The 21,711-nt window shown below is 37.4% G+C and overlaps 1 protein-coding gene and 1 long non-coding RNA gene across 3 annotated transcripts; one reads left to right on the forward strand and one right to left on the reverse strand.

Annotated features, from left to right (window-relative positions):
* Nucleotides 1-391: 391 nt before the first annotated feature.
* On the forward strand, nt 392-6,395 carry LOC306997249. Its single transcript, XR_013797329.1, has 5 exons — nt 392-465; nt 1,491-1,555; nt 1,813-1,868; nt 3,267-3,421; nt 3,561-6,395. It is a non-coding gene; the product is annotated as an uncharacterized lncRNA (long non-coding RNA).
* Nucleotides 6,396-7,084: 689 nt separating this feature from the next.
* Nucleotides 7,085-21,617, reverse strand: c15h3orf52 (chromosome 15 C3orf52 homolog). 2 transcript variants are annotated; one of them, XM_079610896.1, is made up of 8 exons: nt 21,076-21,617; nt 16,830-16,913; nt 16,171-16,248; nt 15,758-15,893; nt 12,309-12,445; nt 8,964-9,034; nt 8,587-8,756; nt 7,085-8,439 (listed from the first exon to the last, which is right to left on the reverse strand). In XM_079610896.1, the coding sequence occupies exons 1-8, from the start codon at nt 21,151-21,153 to the stop codon at nt 8,432-8,434; spliced, it is 762 nt and encodes a 253-aa protein (XP_079467022.1). In that variant the 5' UTR covers nt 21,154-21,617; the 3' UTR covers nt 7,085-8,431. The 2 variants fall into 2 exon arrangements, with proteins under 2 accessions (XP_079467022.1, XP_079467021.1); XM_079610895.1 differs by having other exon boundaries at nt 16,830-16,922; nt 21,076-21,539.
* Between the last annotated feature and the right edge of the window lie 94 nt (nt 21,618-21,711).

The raw sequence follows: 21,711 nt of genomic DNA on the forward strand, positions 1-21,711 counted from the left end.
TTACAACTTGTAAAAGCACTAAAGACTGGTTTTATTTAGGCTAGCATATAATACAAATAAAATAAAAAGCAAAGTGATGGTATAAAAAATATTGCAAGCACGTTTTCTAATAAAATAAAGAGGTAGTGTCAACAAATTCTTAAACTAATTGCCACTTTGCCCCACTATCACGTGGTCCAGGGGTGGCATTTTGCACATGAATGGGTTATAGAACTACAAAATGAGTTTTAAATTCATGATTTAATATTAATGAGATTTTAAATTATGTTATATGTTAATATTTTAATTCTAGATGTTTATTTAAATGCTGCGTGACTTTGAAGTGTTTTATTGCGCGTGCGCGTGAACATTCGAGACGCATTTTAAACACTGGAGCGAGCGCGCGAGAGCAGATAAACCACGAAATGTCATCAACTGACAAACAGCAAAACTCCCGTCTCTCGCTGTTGTTTTCACTGCTTTCAGGTCAGTTTAATCATTAAAATCACACAAATAATACATACAAACGTCCCTGACACCTTTCTTACGTGTAATTGAAACGCTGTATTTACTTTATAGAAATGTTTTTTTGTTGTCTTCGAAAAAGTCCGTTAGCATCTCAACCGTTTTCAGAAGAGGTTGCTAACGTTAAGGCTTAACGTTAACTCGGCTGGAGCTCTTGTTTATGAAAGTTTGGGGTTTTAACCACATCTTTTTGTAGAACAGTTTTTGATATTTCAGTTTTGCTGATAATTTGTCAACGGGTGATTGGAAGTAAGTTAAGTTCATTTATAAAATAACTTACAAATATTGATATAAAAAAGCGATTTCAGGAGCGACAGAAAAAAACCCCTCTACAACAAGGTGCATTAAGCAACTTTTCATGTTAAAAATACCCGTTTTTTAACCCATACATGCTTAAACAATTGCCTGATGGGCTGAATGAGCCCTTCTCTGATCACTGAGATTGTCTCTATAACGTTAATCCTGTAAAGTAAAATAAATAAGAGGGATTCGGGCCGGAATTTTAGACTGGGCGTGACGTCATGCGCGTTCACGGCACGCTCACATAGCTAGTCAGTCACATAGTCTGGCAGGTTCGCCGGCATTCTCCGTAGAAGATGGATTGTAAGAGACCTGCTTGTAGTTCATTTCAAACACCAACGCAAACTCCACGTAAGATAAAAAAAAGAAAACTTTTGTCTGTCTAGTGCGTGCACATCTCTGGCTGCAGTTTCGCTTGCCGCCAGAGATGGCATAGTTCTGCAAAAACTCAGAATATTGCACTATTTATGCACCTTTAATCATGATAATAATTTCATATTTTATATATATATATATATATATATATATATATATATATATATATATATATATATATATATATATATATATCGATTCGAATATCGATAGGCTATTCTTTCTCTTTTCTGCATTTCACCTCTGCTCTAGCTTGGTTCCAATCCTATAACATTGTTGGCTCTGTGACAAATTGCATGTTATGTTCCTAGATGTGCTGATGGTCTGCTGCACCCCCTGTCCAAGAAAATCTCCAAGGCTATGGACCATATGACTAGTAAGCAAAACCACCTCAAACATACAGTGCACTACTGTTCAAAAGTTTGGGGTCTGTATGATTTATGCTTTTTAAAGAAGTCTCACTTTTTAAAATCATTAACCCCAGGTTTTTTTCAGTGAGATTGTCCTTGAGAAGCCTTTAGGCTAAATAATCAGCTAAATAAAAGGCGATATATTATAATGGTCGTAGTTAAAATTCATTTAACTTTTATGATAACAGGATACCATGGTCATTGATATATTTTATTTCTCTAGGTCTGTTTTGAATTTTGTTGGCCAATGAGACAGACACCATACTGTCCAACTCAAAGGTATTTATTTATTTGTATATATTTTTTACTGATAAATACTGAAATTATTTTTACTTTTAAATGCTGAATGTGGTTGCAGGGCTGTACAGGGCTTAACTTGTGTTGCACATAGCACTGGTGCTACAGAGGTTGAAAGTTTTGTAGCACAGGCCAGACAGTTGTAGCACAAGCATAAAACGTCTGTTATCATCCCTGAAAACAAACACAAGTAATGGAGTTCATCACTTAAAGGAGAACTCCACTATAACGCTAGTATAACGCTAGTATATGGGGCATGGAGTAATGACAAATAAAAATCGCTTGTTAATACCACTAACAAGGCTCAAAATAGCCCCACACTAACACGGTAGCATAATGAGGGTCCCTACCTTCAAACCGAAGCATTGAGAACTTTGACAGTGTCCAGACAGTTTAATAAGAAGATATTTTATACATACAGTCAACTTCACGTATACAGACAGAAGCCATCTTTGAAAAACAGACTCTATTAGTCGATCTACGAACCGCCGATCCAAGTGCGCTGGACCATATGACCATATGAGATTCTACACAGTTCAGCGCATTTGGATCGGCGGTTCGTAGATCGACTGATAGAGACCATTGGGCGTCCCATTTGTCATTGTAGGTTTCAGAACGGCAGAACTGCAGACTTCTAAACGACAATCAAAGACCACATGACGTCACAAAAGTGAAATCAGAGCAAGACCACGAGGGCTTTGCTTTTCATGTGGGACAGGGCCTTTGTCTGACACCCACTTCAGGTCTTGAGTCTCTACTAATGAGCTGATGACCAGAGTCAAGTGTGCTTGATTGGGGAAACATACAAAATGTGCAATGTTGGAGAAACTCCAGAAACAAAACACTTTTATGAAACATATTCACTCCTCTATTATGCGTAGGAGCAGATATTAGTTAACAGCCTCCCCAAAGTTTGTAAAAAAAAATGTTTTTTATTATTATGTATGACCAATATAGCAAAATCATCAATGACATTTAACATCTGTAAAATAAAATCATTCTCTTAATCTTTTATAAAAGATTTTGTGTATAGAATTAAATAATAAATAAGTCAATGTAAAAAAATATACAAAGGTTTAAATTTCAATTTAAAGAGTGTAATACATTTTTATTCTTCTCTCTTGAACTTCTAAGACAGAATCTTCCATCTTTTTTTAATTGATTAATTATGATTAATTACATGTTGTCTGCAAAACCATGTCTTTCATTCTGTGAATATGGAAAGTAAAATATAGTTGAAGGCACTGTGGTAACATCATGTCTGATCATTTATTTATTTTGTGACTTGACAGTAGATCTCTGTGAAGTTCTGACAGGAACTAATCAACTCTCAAATTATTAACAACCGAACAATTATTTATTTCCACATCCTCCTGAAAGCTATAGCGCCATATGCTAATGTTGCTGCTTCAAGCCAAGATGCAAGAGGCTAAAGATGACAGATGACACTTCTGGAGTGACTGTGACCGCTCTTACACCTGGAACAAATGAAACACAAATGAGTTTTACTGCATAATTCATTACACTTGGAACAGGTGAGAAAAGTTCCAGTTCCTCATTTTTAGGTGTAAATGATGAAGTGACTTGGAAGTCTCCAGGAAACCACATAGAGTGCAATATTGTCACAACATGGTTGTCATTTACCGTCAGTACTTCTGGATGTTTCCGTCTCAGGTCCTTCATCTCATCCCGAGCTCTTGCTTTTGGTGGATTTTTTTCATCAAACGGAAAGAGATCTTCTGAACAGAGGACACTTCCGGAGTGGCTGTGACCGGTTTTACACCTGGAACAAACAAAAAAAACGCAGAAATAAGGGTGCTAAATTCATGGCTCAGTACCTAAAACCATTTGTGTTGAATAATCCTGTCCAGATCAAGCCGACGCTCTGGCTTCTGCTGCAGAAGTGAGCAGATCAAATCCCAGCATTCTGTGAGAAAGATGGAGAGGCGTCTGATTATTACCTTAAACTTCACATCTGCTCTACTTTCATCATTCTAAGCTGTCTGATCTTCAGGTCAGATTCCTGCATTATCTATACAGCCAGCTCCTATAAAGGCTATGAAGTTTTGAAGGAATGAACAAATCACCTTCTGTCAAGCCAGGTTTGTACCAGGTGTTCATATTGGTCCAAGTCGTAACTATCTGGAAAGTATCCACACAGTATTCTGAACAAGAGGATCCCCAGAGACCAGACCGTCGCCGCCTTTCCGTGAAACTCGCCCTTCGCTCTGTACTCGGGAGGGCAGTACTAATCTGTGCCTGGAGGAAAGAGTGTTTGTCAGACGTGTTCGTCTCTACCACAGCATACGAGTGTTGAGTTCACTGATTCACGAGAGTTTAGAGAGCTAATACACACCACTGTATCCCGTGTAGGGAGATTCTGTCAGGAGATCGCCGCATCCAACCAAAGTCAATGAGTGTGACGTCGCAGTTCCTAACGTTTATCAGCAGGTTCTCTAATTTGGCGAGCGTTGCAGACCACATGATGTGCCGCGCAAACTTCTCCTCGATGCTGCCGCCCGTGAATCTTCACAAAGTCAAACTCATCCATGCAGTGCGAGAAACTCTCGAGGACAATGACGTAGAAGTCCTCCTGGTCCTGCCAGTCCAGCAGCTTGATGATTGAACCTTCTGGTCATCCGCCAAACAAGTGCCTTCATAGACTGCACCAAATCCATCTTGCCCCAGTTTACGGCCAATTGCATATCGGCGGCAAATGTCGTCTGTTAAAAGTTGAACAGAAGAAGACGATGTTTAGTGGTGCTTTGCAGATATTGAGAGATTATTGTTGGGGACTGTGGCAGGAGACTCACCCTCAGGTCTCATGTTCACTTCGCTACGGAGAGGAGACGTTTCACCGGCTGTCAGACGGACTGGAGCGTCGTGGACTCGAGTTTGAAGCTCAGCGGCGGGAAGGACTTCAGGATCATCCACAGGAGGTTCCTCCAGATCAATGACCTCTACAGATCTAGAGATGGACTGCAGAGACTTGATCTGAAGAGGAGAATATCAGCACAAGAAGTTGGCTAGCAGTTAAAAAAATACTGATTTATTAGGAACAGGGATTCTTTATTAGTAATTGTTCAACTATTGATTTTTAAAATGCAAAGTATAATATAAAATGTTTACACTTTTTAGGTTTCTTAATTTATTAACTATAGAGAGAAAGTTCAAAAGTCTGTTTAAAACCATCCTATAGGGGGCAGAAAAGTTCCCGTTACTCATTTAGGTGTAAATTATGAAGTGATTTTTTCATGTAGGATATTCAATATATTTATTATGTATATCATATATTCTCATAACATGGTTGTCATTTACCGTCGGTATTTGTGGATGTTCCCTGAGCTCTTGTTTTTGGTGGATTCTTTCTTCCGAAAGAGAGACTCTTAAAGAAGTTGAAGTCGCCCACTTTCTTCATCTTCCTCTTCAGACTGGAGATGGGAAGCTGGTCACTCTCTCCCTCAGGCTTCTTCTCGTCAGGCCGATGAGGAAGATCACGGTGATGGAGGTCGTGAACCTGCTCGCTATCCGTGAACGGTTGTACTCGTGAACTTCTGTGTCCCATGATGAATCGCTGTTGTGTACCAATCACACTAAAGCAGCTACAGACTCAGTTAATGAGTAAAGTGTGGAGAGTTACATTATGGCTTTAATAACACGCTCTTAAATAAGTCATAAGAACTCTTAAATAAGTCATAATGGCTCAGCCGTCACTTAGCTGAGGGGGAAAAATGTCTGTTGTGTAATGTTTACTTTCAATATTAGGCTATATCAAAATGTTATTGTCACAGTGTCTGGTTGGTGTACCCTGGGTGTCCACTAGAGGTCTCTTCCCATACCGTCACCACCACATCATGAACTGCATTTCCCACAATCCTTTGTCTGTACTCATCACTGATCATTGCACACAGCTTTTGCCTGGCTGGACTGTGATTACGGATGACCCCATTAAACTGCACTTGGACCTTACCTTTTTGTGTGTGCATCTCGTGACCGTTATGGTATTCTCATGCTTATAGAATTACACCTGAATTCAATGACTGTACAATTTCTTAAATTTACTAACTTCCTAAACTAACTTTACTAAATGTACTCAAATTCATACAAACGGCTAAATAGTTTTAAACATTGTACTGTTATGTTGTAAATGTTGTTTATTAGAAATCGATATATTAAGTAGGCCTATATTGTCTGCTAAATACACTTTGTCGAAAATATTAACATTTGAACAGTTATATAAAATTACATATTATAAAACGTATCAGCTACTGCAGCAGCAAGAAAATATAGCCTAACAAAGTTTTCTGTTGTGCATTTAACAACATAAATATATTAATATTTTAAAAGACCCACGATGGGGCTGCCAACTCTCGCGCATTTTCTTTTTTTAACTTTTAATTCAGCGCGACCTTGCACCATGTCATTGTCATGATGTGAAAATTACTACATGTAATTAATACATTTACCTCAGAAAATTAAGCCATTCAGAGGCCATAAACTGTATTTAGCGGGGGGGGGGGGGGGGGGGGGGGAGCTCTAGAAAAAAATATGTTGCAATAAAAGGACTAGTTTACATATTATTTTTACATTAAAAACTAGTATTATAACATGTTAATAAAGTATTAATAGGCTATACAAACAGTTGTTAATTAACCTTTAATACCAGTATCATCTTGACAGGGTTCTCTATAACATTAGTTGAGAATTTTTTTCCCCTTTTAGAAAAATTAAAGCAACACTAAGGAAGATTTTTTACCTTAAAATCCAAATAATTTCCAAAAGCGTTTCAGCGGTTCATCAAGTCGTAACTCGGTGAAAGGCACTTCTGCCTCCGCTTTGCAGTCCTATATCTGCTATAACCACAATATGTAAGATTGTAAGACCTTTGAGTCCATTTAGTTTATCCTAAGGAATTTTAGAAGACGTCATTGCAAATTAAAAACAAATTAAATGAACCTAATTGTTCCCTAACTACATAAAATATAAACTGATTACTGATAGCAATACTGCCCCCTTCTGGACACAAGAAAAAAAAACATGCAGATTAAGAAACGCATTGATATTGTTTAGGTTTGTTGATACCAATGCTGATAGCTTGGTGGCTAATTAATTACTAGCAGTGTCAATTTAACGCATAAAATAAGTGTCATTACTAAACAAATTCTGCAATAAACAGGCAAGAGAGCCCACTTCTTTTTATGTATGTTTTATGTATTGTCCTAATAAAATAAATAACTGTATAATATGTTGTTCTTTACATTCTGAATTATCATTCTGAGTATATTAAAATATATTTATATCACACACTTTAGTTTTCTATTATTACATTTTTTCAATATATTTTCAAATTAATCTTGTGTAAATACAGTGGGGAAAAAACAGGTGCAAAAATAGTTTATTTTTCTAGTGAACAAAATGTACAGGTATATGAATTATTGAGTGTAAATCTTCCCAAAACCTGCTTGGCAGGATCAATTCTGTGAAGTATTAATTTTGACATTACAACAAAACTAATTAGGCAATTTCCATGCTTTGACGCAAGAGATATTAGTGCAGTTAATTTGATTAAGGGTGTGTTCAAACTTGGCATGTTTGGTTTGATTAAAATGAACTCAGGTGTGATTGCTCTGTTAGTGCGGTTCATTTGAATAAGTGTGAACGCTGCCATCCGAACCCTTGTGCGCACCAAACAAGCGGACCGACACCGCTGAAAAGATGGGTCTCGGTCCACTTCCAAACCCACTCTGGTGCAGTTTGAATGAAATATGAACGCAATACGGAACAAAGACACAACTAACCAAAAACAGGACATGATGAAAGGACAAAATGCTTAAGCATGCCTGTTTTTTCACGTCGTAGTTGCGAACTAGGACTAAATGGATAGTATTCTTTTTTTCAGTCCGGACCAAAAGAACCAAACTACAAGTGTGAACACACCCTAAGAAGACCAGCAGACAATATAATTATGGTCAATATAAAAAAAAAAAAAAAAAAAATCACACACATACAAAGAATGCTCTACAGTGGTTAAAAAAATGGCCTAGCATTTAATAAAAACCAATAAAAGTACAGTACATATTTAACAGAAAATCATCCTGGAGCAACATGTAAGTTCCCATCATAGCAACAGGACAGGTTTAGGACTTCCATAATCAGGGTTAGGATGACCTTTTGAGACTTAAACTGTGACATAAGTGTAAAACCCCATACCCCTAAACAGTATACGCTACATCTAGGGTAAAATATAATAATAATACAGTAAAAAACGATTTGTTTGTGTGAAACTATTGTTTTAAATGATTGGATTAAGTATTATGAAATGTAAAAAAAGGGGTATTTTTCATATACAATGTGTAAAATATATGAGCAGTGATTATTAAATGTTAATTACTGATGCGGGTAATTATTATTATTAGCAGATCTGTTAGAGTATAAAAGAGAAGGAAGTGAATGATGTGAATGTTTTGTTTTCTGATGAGGGCAGTGGTTCAACTTCACACATTGGGGGGGAGGGGGGGGGATCTTGTAGTTGAAATTCTACGCATCTACCCAACTGAAAAACAAAAGCAAACAAGAAAATCAGTCAAGTCTACTAATAAAACAAAAACGTATTCATTTGGTAGTACTGCATGCTTTACTGCAACAATTATATATTTTGCCACATTATCATTTCCATACATCCATTTCTATGTGTATTCACCTTCCATGCGGAGTGATGTTGGTATGATATAGAAGTGGTCTTCAGTGTCCTGATCAAGAAAGTGTTGGAGAAGCACATTTCTAACCATCTTTAGGCTCAGAGTGTAGCGTACCAGCTCCTCATGATCTGAAGGCATCATGAACTGTAGCGTAAACCGGGCCGTAGTGTCCCTGTATCGAAACAAGGGGTTAAACGCTCATTTCTGACAACTTGAACTTGATATTAAAGTGAAATGTGTGTGTTTGGGCCACACCAAAAAAACTGTGGTACACAAAAATGATGTGTGGACCAGGTTTAAAAGGCACACTACAGTCTGGACAACAAGTAAACAGAAGAGAAGCTGTAAAATGTGACAGTGGAGTGTGAAATTGACTCACTGGAGATGGTTTATGGTGACATTGGAGAAGTACCGTTCCAACGCAGGAGAAGAACTGTAGACTCCTGTTAGCTGAGATATACAGACAGAGAGATTGAGTTTTCAAATCAAAGAATGGACTTGAAGGAGACGTGATGCCTCCCAGGAACAGCAGTCACAGTGAAAGTAGAAGTGCAAGTTGTGGCTCATACACTACCCTGCTCAGGCCAAGCACGTTTCACTTTCTTTTAAAGAGTACGGTACTTTTCATGCCCTCTTAAATTCTTGAATTTGGCCTCATTAAAAAAACAAAAACATTTTTCACATATTTGACATTGTTGCAGCACCTCTCTTCCCAGTCTGTCAGTAACACTCGGTTTTAGTTCCTGCCTCTAAGTCTGCTTATGAAACGGATAGTTCCAGTCCTTGATTCTGATTGGTTGAGCCGCGTTCGAAACCGTTGTAAATCACTCAACAAACACACACCTGTGAGCGCATTACATTAGTGTTACTGCGCAACTGCCGTTTGTGATTCTCTGTTGCTGCGTGTGTTGCTTAGCAACCTCTTTGGAACTACATTGCTTGGCGGAGGAATAAATGTGTTAATAACGTTATATTTTTGTTGCTGGTGTTTATTTTATGTATAAAATAAATATTGAAATGTATATTTTTATGGAGTAACCGTTTTATAAAAGCAATAAGCCCACTCCGCTCCGCGTCGTGCCTAACAACGCCCCTTAGCTGTTCTAAATCCAATGTAAAACACGGCTTCAATTATTGCTTTAGTTTACACTGGCAAAAAAAAGATCTGACACAGATCGGAATTTGTTGCACACGTGTAAACACAATATTGCGCACAATATCCGATTTTTCAAGTTTGCACACAAAGATAGCTTTTTAATTTGATATTATGAAACCGATGTGCCTGTATGCGCTTGCTGTGGAAGTGGAAACTTTATAAAGTAAAGAAATTGAACATTTAGGAGCTGTGTTTTATAAACATAACAGCTTTACTTTGCTGTAATTAAATGAAGTGATAACGTCGCTGTAATTAAACCAACAAGCTTCACTTAGCAGGGTTCCCACACCTTGGTTAACTTCAAATTCAAGGACCTTTCCAGGTCCAATACCCTCAAATTCAAGCATTTAATGTGGGGACACAATTTCAAGTGAGAGCAAGGTTACATCGTATTACCTTGTAAGATACATTATTACAGTTTTCATGTGTCAAACACAAATATGCCATTTTTTTTAGTTCATCATGGCAATGTACAACACAAAGTACCTCACGCGGGAAACACGTAACGTATAAATGCGCGTAACTAGCGTAAATAAAGCAAGCTAGTAGCCTACGCATAGGCCATGAAGTGTAGGCGAAATAACACATTAGAGGACAGGAGGGAATAATATGGACATTTCTTCCAGAAAACTTTCAAGGACCTGTATCTATAAATGATTCTATATCTAACAAGCCGTAGATGCAAACAAACTACAACAAACAAAAATTACCGTTATTGTCCAGTATATATCCGTTCAGTCAGATTTAGCGCTGCAAAACATCCATGACAGCTGTTATCTTATTCATGCTGGCAAATAATCATGGCCACTCAACATGAATTATATAAATAAATTTAAAGGGTCTACCAGGTCGCATAGTAAAGCGATCACCGACAATCACTTTGGGCGGGAATTAATGGGTGTCTAAAGAGAATGTAAACAGGTGGGCCAAAAAAAAAATCAGATATAGTCAAGAGATTGGATCTGTGCATTAAGAAGTGTAAACGCAGCCTATGAAGCCCCTCCTTCTGAAAAGCGCAGTTCCCTCTAATTGGTCGGCTGGACCAGTGTGTTTTGATTGGTCAACCATTTGTGTGTTTCGGCAATGTCACGCCCCTTACCATAACCACGAGTTTCAACACACTACTAACTATCACAACCAGGCCCCACCCTTTTTTTGTTGCATATGTCATTATAAGGAATATTGTGACGTTCGGTCTGGGACGAAAACTCAAAACTACAGTGGAGGCGTATCAGGGAGTTTCAAACAGCGTTTACTGATATAATAGTAGAGAATAACTGCCTTTGGAGTGACTTTGCTGACCTTTTTCATACTCAAACAGCAACATTACACATTAAAAGTAAATGCTTGTTTTATACTCAACCTCAAGTTGTTCCAAACCTCTCTTTCTTTTTTCTGTGGAGCACAAAAAGCGTTTGTTTGTTTTTTGAAAGAAAAAAAATCCTGACGTCTGTGGTTGCTCTTCTTATGTGACTTGTGAGAATTTATCAAGAAGTAACAGTGTTTGTTTTGTGAAAGCATTGTTCGCGTTTATAGTTCTAGAGTCAAATTATTTTCCATGCAGGTTTGGAACGACATGAGGGTGAGTAAATGAATTTGTGGATGACAGTATGCTCATTTCTGGGTAAACTATCCCTTTTACTACAAATGTCCTTTATAACAATGACTCAAGGTGTTTTGGGGGGTTTTGAAATAGTTGAGTGCACAGAGTCTTAGTCATTTTGCATGTCTGTTGTGCAATAAGAAAAAATGTTTCAAATAACTCCTTTTTGTAAGTAGCTGGTGTAATGCACAAGGTTTACACTGTTGTTGTGTTTTTGTTCATTAAATTAACAGACACAGATTGTAAATTAGCCAGATTTAGCCATATATGATAAGTGTCATCCGTTACCATTCTTAAAGAGGCAACCTAAAATTAAAAAATTAAACATGACATGAAATAATGCATTTAGACCAATATCCATCCCAATACAACATAATCCACCAAACAAATACTAAACAACACAGACAATAACAAAGTTAGCAGGCAGCTCATATTCTAGTGTTCACATTAATAATCCACAGCTTCAATTGAGTAAAAAGACTGCAAGTATTAATAATTAAAACCCAAAAGTGTTAAGATAATTATTTAGGTACAGTACAACTATACTGTCTTTTACTTCTTCCCTTCAAACTCGGTAACCCGCTAACTTTCAAACAATGTAGAAATGTATGCGAAAGAGACTTGTATCTACCGGTTCAACCACCTAGAAAAGTAGTCCCTCCTGTAAAATAACAATCTAGACAACTTCACAGCTCAAAGAACACACATTTCTGTCCTGTCTTGCCCTTTATATGTCACAGAAAATGAGTCAAAATCATTTCCCGTGGTTATTGATGACACCAGATGCATGGCTTCCATGGAGTATGGCATTGTATTGAACACGGAACAATAATTTAGTTTCAGATTCAAGATTAGTGATGACAATCATGTGAAACTTGACAAAAGGTTCTGGTTAGCATATCTTTAAATCCATGAATGTATGTTTGACATAACATAGAGAGTATGAATGGGTTCCTCAAACGTACTTTGGAGGCATAATGGACCTGCAGCATCTCTCGGTCTGAAGTGAAACTGCTGTTGTCCAGAGTAAAATTCCCTCTGAAGAAGCGCTTCACCACGAATGATGATTTGTCATAATTTTCATCCCCATCATCATCAATAACTGCAAAACACAAGAGGGTTACAAAACAACACTCAGAATCGGATTGTTATACAGGAACTACTTAAAATTGACAAAATCACATGGTTGCATTTCAATTTATGACACATCAAGACATGATTACATTACATTTACATTTATTCATTTAGCAGACGCTTTTATCCAAAGCGACTTACAAATGAGAAACAATAGAAGCAATTAAACTAGCAGTAGGACAACAGTATGTAAGTGCTATGACCCTTCACAACACAATCCAATGCAATTATTATTATTATTATTTTAAGTTAGAATAGAGAAGAAAGTGTTAGTATTACTGGATCAAGTGCTGCCGAAAAAGATACGTCTTCAGCAGTTTCTTAAAAAAGGCTACGGACTCAGCAGACACATCAAGACATGATCGTGAAGTTTATGCTGTTAAAATATTATTAAATGAGTAAAGTATGAATTATCTTGTGATTATTTCTGTCATGGTTCCATCAGATTCATAGAGAAAGGCTTGTCTGGTCTCACTACTTTAAACATCAATTTGTAAAGCCATATGTTCAAGCCAGATCCGACTAGCATCAGCTAAAAACAGGAAGCTGAGGTTAAAGTGACCAAATACGCTCTATAATGTTCATGAATTAGAAGAACTGGAAAAACTCAAAATCTGTCATGACCTGCATGGTGCAAGAGGCTGTAAGGGTCAATGACATAATATTTTTTTGGTTCAGATGTATGATCTGGTGTACCATCTGGCGTGAATAACATGCTGAAAAAAGTAAAACGGGAAGAGAGGACTCTTGCAGTCCTTATGACTGTGGCTACGTCCCAAAGCTTAGACTTGTTGCCTCGCTGACTTTGCTGGCTGTGTTTGTGTACGAAGGACTTCTGAGGCAGAATAATGGTTTAATCATCTATAAATAGGGCAAGCTTTGGTGAAAACTAGGCGAGTATTTAATTACTACAATCATTTCTAGCTAGAAATGACATAAAAAGTGTAAACTGTTGATCAAAAACGTACATTTACACAAACTGATCACCAACTGCAACTGTCAGACGGCATCATTAGCTCAACTGTCACAGAATGGAAAGCGCAGGATTGTGGGATATCAAAGGCAGTGATGGATGCATGTATGCGGTCTTCAAAACTTGATCAGATGAAGGTATCTCAGGAGACAGGAAGTGAAGCTCAAGCTAACATTGGATTCGGACGTGCCTTGATGCCTTCCTACCTTGAAATGACACCTCCGAAGGCAGCATTTATCAGTTTTTAGACGCAGCCCAGAAGTGTAGGACACAAGTCTGAGCTTTCCGAAAATTCCCAGTTTACAAGTTGTAATTACAAGTTCTATGAGTACGTGAACACTTATTACAAGTTGGAATTATGACGCGAGCACACCATACAAAGAAGTGTACACATGTATTCAAGGTTTAAGGAAAATCACTTTTTTCTAGATAATTTGTTTTCTTAATTTCTTATTTTTTAGAGGCATTAAACGTAAACTTTCAGTCTCCACGTCTATTTTTTTGTACTAGGTGGCTAAAAGCTGCTCATTGCAGAAGGATAATGCATCACGCAAAACAATCACGCAATTCTCACGGCGTAGAAAAATGTACATCTTCACCCTTTATCTAAAAGGGAACTATGCAGGTTTAATAATCTACCCTTTACACACTGTGCATGGGAAGATTCTGCAAGATGACTTTTAGGGAAGCAGTATCTAAGCAATATCAGCTAACCACTGAAGTACCTCAAGGTTCGGTGCTTGGCCCCTTCCAGTTCTCAAAATATTCACAATACATGAGATCTACACACTTAAAGCAGCACTAGGTAACTTTTCAACCTTCATAATATATTTCCAAGTCTCTTGTGATGGTACATCGACTTACAATAGGTTGAATGACACGTCTGCCATAGCCTGACGGGGTTTGTAGCGTTTTTAATCGTACTTTTAAACTTCGGGTTTCGGGTAGTAACCGGCGAACAAAGAGAACTACAAAGTTCGACTGCTTTACGGCATTATACGTCACTTCCACCACCACCCCCACTTCCTTAAAATCGGACGTGCGAGCCAAACTAGCGTTTGTTTGCCAAATGTTATAGTCATGGACGAAGCAGCACAGAAAAGCAAGAAAGCAAAGGTTTTGTCGGAGGAAAGCAAAAAGACGAGAAACGAGAAAGTGTTCGCATTAAAGGATCAACATTGGGCCAGCGTTTTCTCGCTGGCGTGAGCTGAAGGAGGAGGAGGGGTGCCCGACCGATGCGGACTTGGCTGTCATGCTTTTGGACTAGTAAGTATATTGCTTGCATACTATCTCTTTGTTTTTTGTATTTTTTTGTCTGCCTGACTATGTTATAAAAAATATCAAATGAAAGCCTATGTCTAAAGGGCGTGTACAAGTTTGGTAGGGGCTACATTCTTGCAAGTAAATATATAAGATGTACAAAATCATATTTTAGGATACCTAACATGTCTGTGATATTTGTTTATTTGTCTTGCCTCAAGCTATAATGCAAATCGATTTGTAAAATTTGCAGATTCATCTATGGTAGCTTGATATTATAATATTGACGATATATGGTTATTATCTACCACTCAAACATTGCATTGAAGTATCATATAGATTCAGTAAAACGCAACCAATACACTAGTCTACTCTAATGACGCTGGGTTTTTTAGCTTAATTTACCTTAACTGAGCTTCGGATTCATTGGAATAGTTATATGACTTTTTTCGGGTTGAATGGTGGCCGTCTCGCTTCCTCCTATCGCCTGTGAGCGGAAAAACCACCCTTGCAACAACCGGCCTCAGCGTCAGGAAGTATCGCGTGATATCAGGTCTTACGATTTAACTAATTGCTTTACGGCAAAAGAAAATTCTGTCATTATTGCGCTCCCTCACGATGTTCGAACCGGAATGAAGACGACGTTGTAAAGAAGGTCCCGTCTACTTTGATGTTGTTGATCTACTACCTCTGGTATCTGAGAGTCGCCAACGAGTTTTTACGACAATGTTGTCAAATATCTATTCCGAAGCTGTAGGGGGAGCTCTATAGAGAAACCTGCGAGCAAACAGCGAAAATACAGCGAAGAAATTCCCGAAAATGCATAGCTTTGCTTTAAATATTACAATGAAAGTTTTGTTAAAGATTTTGTAGGTGTTGTAGTGCTTGGAGTCATTTGTTTTATTTGTAATAAAATAAAACATACCAAATTATGCAGACATATTTCATAACTTTTAACCAGGCTGTAATACAAAGAAACAAGATTGCACTAGTGACATAATCAATAACACTCATAGTAGACAATGAAAATCAATGGAGAATCTATACCTGCACACACAATCAATGAGATGCCAATAACCAGAGCGATGGTGAAGAAGACGAGAAGTATCACCATCCATAGTTTGAGTTTCCACACCACCACCTCATTCAGTTCTGTCTTCAGGCTCAGCAACTCCCTTCGCCACTGCAATCACAAGGTGTTCTTACTGTATCTCAGTGTTGTTCAAAGGCAAGTCCGGATACTGAGAGCCGTTTCATTTACAGTGCACACATATTTGCTTTTGCAAACAGTTTTCAGGACCAGTGATCTTGACCACACATCCTCTTAAAAAAATAAAAAATAGTGCACTTAACTGGACTAATATACTCAGGAGGAATAAACATGCACCACATTTTACTATACACATTATTTCCACATGTATATATACACCTAAATAATGGCTTCTAGTTTTCAGATTTACCTTTGAGGTTTCAGTTTGTGAGTCAGTATAGGCACCGACTCCATCCACTTCTAGCTGTATCCGATTGTTCTCAGTGGCCTGAAAACACAAATCCAGACAGGTCCAAGAAAACTAAAGCATCAGTTTGCTGTCTCATTTCTGCACGAGGTGTCAGGGCGCACGTATCAAGTGAAGCTTTCTTGAATAACATGAGTGAAAATAGAGATTAGAGGCACACTTTTTTGTATATGCATGTTTTTTTATTTGAGTCATTGCATATCAAGTTTCAGCGCATGCAAAGTGGAAGGACCAGCTTATGTAGTTGAATGAAAGAAACTAGGATGGTTTTGTAAAGCAACCCCATTTTGACATACACTACATTGAAAATGGTTTGAAACCATGCATTGAAACCATGTCCAAATGGTTATGCATGTCAAAAAATGGCTTTGCTTTGGCACAAAACCATCAGATTCATTTATTTTAAAGCCTTCCCTGTAGCTCAAACATTAGAGAATGCCACTAGCAACAGGAAGATCACGGATTCAACTCCCAGGGAATGCATGAACTGATAAGAATGTATACCTTAAATGCAATGTAAATCACTTTGGATAAAAGCGTCTGGCAAATGTAAATCATTGATTTCTTCAGCCAATCAAAAGTTATGAGTAAAAGACATTTACCTGTGGCGTTGTTGATAGAAGATTAGAAACTTCATCTGTCCCCGATCCGATGTGGTATGTGCAAGATCCATTTCCTGGAATCACCTGTGAACACTTGCACAATTTACACAATATACACATATATTAAGAGAAAAATATTGCTCTGTACAGTTGCAGTGTTTTAAAATTGTTAAGATGTGCAAATATTATGCTCTCATTTGTATTTGTTTTTCCTGTTTTATTTTTGTGACCCAGGTCATGTGACCTAATCAGTGACTGAATGAATGCAGGTGTTTTTGTTTAAATAAAGTGTGCCAGTCAGAGAGACTGGTTGGTGAAATAGTATTTTGTGTGTTGTCTGTGTACTCTGCTAACAGAAATATACCTTTAGTGACGGCCACTAACAAAACAGTACCAAACATGGCAACTGGGTCAATGTCATAAAAGAGAAAAGAAGAAAAGGAAGAAAAGAGTAAATCTTTTAAAAAGAAGGGGAAAAACTAGTTTTAAAACGTGCCACGTTCTTTGAAATGTACTGTTTGTAATCATGTTGTTTTCATATGGTTTTGTGTATATAAGTGTTAAGTTTATATAATTATACACTTTTGAAGAAACGACTCATATTATACTCTTATACTCAAACGACATTATACTCTTTGAAGACACTAAAAGTGATACTTGAGGCCCACTCAGTGAAACCAACGACTCGTAAACCTAATCTTCAGACCAAGTCTGCAAAACGGCAAGCACTTTATCAAACCTTTTGCAAAATACTAAACACCGTTCTCTACATTAGACACATTACTCAACTAACGGCTCTTGCGTTTCCTTTGGGAAACACTGCCATATACAGATGGCACAATCATTTCCCAATTACCTACACCCAACGGTCATGTGTGAAAACACTTATACATGATTTGTTCACTTAGAAATCAAAACTCATTGTTTTTGAGGGAGGAATTATTTATTTTTACCCCTTTGTTTATAGTGTACTGTAAATATACCAAATTTGAATTTTAAAACTCAATGTTTTGAGAAACAAATACATTTTTCATCCTTGCATTTCTCTTTATTTTATAAATATATACAAGTCAAGTCACCTCTGTTTCTCAAGCTCAAGTCAGTTCAGTGTTGATTCAGTTCAATAACTGTACAATTCATCAATTACACACTGAACAAGCATAAGACACAATATAGTAGTGTTTATGAAGAAGTGCGTATGGCTAATCATTTGATGGTTTGTGTGTATAGAGTTACTATACAAAAATTTGTTTTTTCAAGAGATGTGATTTTTTTTTGTAGTTTTATGAGTCGAGTTTAAAGAAATGGAGCCATAGTTTCAGAAATTGTGTGTAAGCAATAAAATCAAATAAACTCTTAAGGCCTGGTTTCACAGACAGGGCTTAGATTAAGTCAGGATTAGACCTTGGTTCAATTAGGACATTAAAGTAGCTTTTATAAACGTGCCTTAGAAAAAAAAAACATTACTGCTGTGCATCTTGAGACAAAACAATGGCACTGACATATTTTAAGATGTGCCAGTGGAAGTTGCTTTCAGTTAAAGGGATAGTTCCCCAAAAAATGTAAATTAGCTCATGAGCCATTCCACCTAAAGGGTGACATTTCTGTCCCCAGAACATTATATGTATACAATTGCATGAAAATTAATTATAAAATCCATTTTATTATTAAGCAAAATGTCCAACACATTAAGCTAACTACAAATTTAAAATGTATAATTAAAAACATAAATAAAAACTACATAGAACACTAAAAAAGTAGGATTTTCTGCATGTCCCCACTCGCTATCTCTAAACTTTACCATGAAATATAATTATTAAAATCCTTCAGAAATCTGATTTTTTTTTTTTTTGCATTGTTGTGTGACATCCAATCTGTTTTAAAATGTATTTTTTTCATGAGATCTTCTGAAGGCAATGGGAAGACCATAAGTAAGTACTCTCATTTTGATTTCTGTATATTTGATGACATTGTAACTATGACTGAGAAGGTTAATCTCAACATACTGTCCTGTTACCTAAATTGTTTTCTTGGATTTTATTTGTTTATTTTAAAAATATTCACTTTTGGCAAGTAACTAGAATTTGCTCAGTGTCCTCACTATTAGCATGTATGATATGTGGCCATATGCCATGTACTTGATAACGTTTTGCTTAAAAACTCAATCCTGTTACTTTCAGTCCTGTTACTTGTATGAAAAATAACAGGAGTAAGTTAAAGTAACAGGAGTGAGTAGAGTCCTCTGTTTTGTTGATTTACTATAAATATGAGTTGATATAATACTTTTCACCTGAATTATGAGTTTTAAGGTTACAATTACTGATATTGTAGACATTAGCATTAGTTTTACAATGTGAACACCATACTTCCAGGAAGCCAGTCCACCACGAAGTGGCTTAAACGTTTTGTCTTTCTTATATTTTGTAGAAGATGGAGAGAGCTCCTACTATACCAGTGCCAGAAGCACCCACCTATGGCATATTGCAATCATGAATGATTTACTCAACATCAAGCCATCCTAGGTGTATATGTCATTCTTTCAGACAAATACAATACTGGGGGGTTAATAAAGGCCTTCTGAAGCGAAGCGATGTGTTTGTATAAGACGAATATCCATATTTAAAACTTTACCGACTAAAATAACTAGCTTCCGGCAGACGCCCTACGCAATTCGACTTACGGCAAAAGAGTAACACTTGAAGATGTATGATGTAGGATGCAGGAGTAGTGTAAGTCTTGACGCCTCTCGCAGTTCAAATAAACAGGGCTGAGAAACAAACTCAAGCTCCTCCGACATTTCTCTTTAAAAATTGTCGTTTTAGACTTTTATTCCATGACTGGTGTTTTGTTTTGCTCTATACTCCGTATACTACGCATCCGCGTTCGTCATACGTTGTGCGTCGGGTCAGGGGTTAGTCTTTCGCCGTAAATTTGATGCGTACGTCCGTCTGCCGGATGCTAGTTATTTTAGTCGATAGGTTTAAATATGGATATTTTTCTTACACAAACGCATCACTTCACTTCAAAAGGCCCCCCGGAGCCGTGTGGATGATGGATGGATGCACTTTTATGGACTCCAAACAGAAACGGCCAGGACATTTTTTTAAATATAACTCCGATTGTATTTGTCTGAGAGAAGAATGTCATACACCTAGGATGGCTTGAGGGTGAGAAAATCATGCGGTAATTTTCATTTTGGGGTGAACTATCCCTTTAAAACAGGGACTAGTCTCAAGCCTTGTCTGTGAAACCGGGGGTATGACTTTGCACAGTGAAGTATCTCACCAATACCAGCAGCTAAAAGGCTCCCCACACAATGACACCTCTTCCCCCAAGCTTCACTGTGGTAGAGATGCATTATTATAATATTTCTCGCCAGATTTTCGATTCGAAGACACTGCTAAGGAACATCACCATGCAACTATGTCTTTGATGTTTTTCTGAGACAACAATGCCTTTTTAAACAGTGCATTTGCTTATTTTTAGCTAATTTCCTAGACAATATTTGTGGTTAAGACCACTAAAAGCATTTAGCCATTTTGGCCTTTGCCCAAATTTTATTTATTTTTTTGCCCAGAAGTGTGGGTGTGTTTGTTTTTCAAGGTAAATTTTTTCCTGTATTCAAGTCATTTAATGTATGAATTGAATGTCTAGTGTAGTGTGTTTTACAGAATAATAATGAAATAACAGATAAGAAAAAAAAATTTGAGAGTCTCTTATCAGGTCACTTATCCACATAATATCATAATTCATTAATGGCCATGTAAACAAGCCAAAGATGGTTTGCTTATCTTAGCTGGTCTCCAAGCTTGGTCTGTCTGTTTGCCTGGTTTTATAAGTTTTTAGGAGAATCATTAAACTAGCTGAAGACCATCTTGGCCAGGCTGGGAGACCAGTTTAAACCAGCAAATAGCGCTCAACGCAAGACCAGCAAACTTTTCAGCTGGGGACATATGGTAGCCTTCTATGAAGCTGGAATACAATAATGTAGCCTATATAATATCCTAATAATTTAGGTCATGCATTTAAGGTAGCCTGGCTACAACTACAGTACTTTTTGTACCAAGTAAAATCAAAGCGTTTTTTCCATAGATCCTTCGATCAAAAGAGACAATTCAAGTCCCTCAGGTTAAAACTGTATAGTGCTCTCTGAACTTGTACGCGCTTGCCCAGACAGAGTAGAGAAACTATTCGTGAACATAAGACTAGGTTAGAATGAATAAAAGAAACATTTTTGACAATTTACCTCATTTCCTTGGTCACCGGGGTCGTTATTGTTGTCACAGGCAGCTTTTAAAGACTCTAACTCCAGCACGACGCTCATACTTCCATAGACACTATTCAAACAGACAACCTGCGAAACACCCCGGAACTGACTGACTGACTGAGTAGCCTACCGCGAATCCTCGGAGCTGTGTTATGGCTAGAAATGCCGTGTTCACAACTGTTACATTTGTTTAATAAAGAATTAATAAGCTGATTCCATGTTAATTCTCAATGTGGATGCTGATAATGATAATACAGGTTAACACCAAGTGTTAAAGTGTGTCTCGTATTTCAATTGCGAGGACTGTCTGTGTATAATAAAGCGAAACTGAAAAGTAGGCTACAGCTGAGCTGGGATGTTGTTACAGGAACTGTCGGTCATTACGCCTTTGCTGAGGTCGTAAGTTAATTGTCTTCCATTGACGACTGTGATTCATACACCGTACCAATGACACCAAATGTTGGCATTCAAATGTTTTCAGGTAAACACAGGTGTGTCAATCCGTATGCCCCCTTGTGGACACAACTGCATTTTGAGCACATGTAATGAATTAAACAATTAAATCAAAAGTAAATGAATGAAGTAATGAATTCAACCAGCAATGAAAATTCAGCT

The sequence above is a fragment of the Phoxinus phoxinus genome, assembly GCF_949152265.1.
Source record: "Phoxinus phoxinus genome assembly, chromosome: 4".
Taxonomy (NCBI): Eukaryota; Metazoa; Chordata; class Actinopteri; order Cypriniformes; family Leuciscidae; genus Phoxinus; species Phoxinus phoxinus.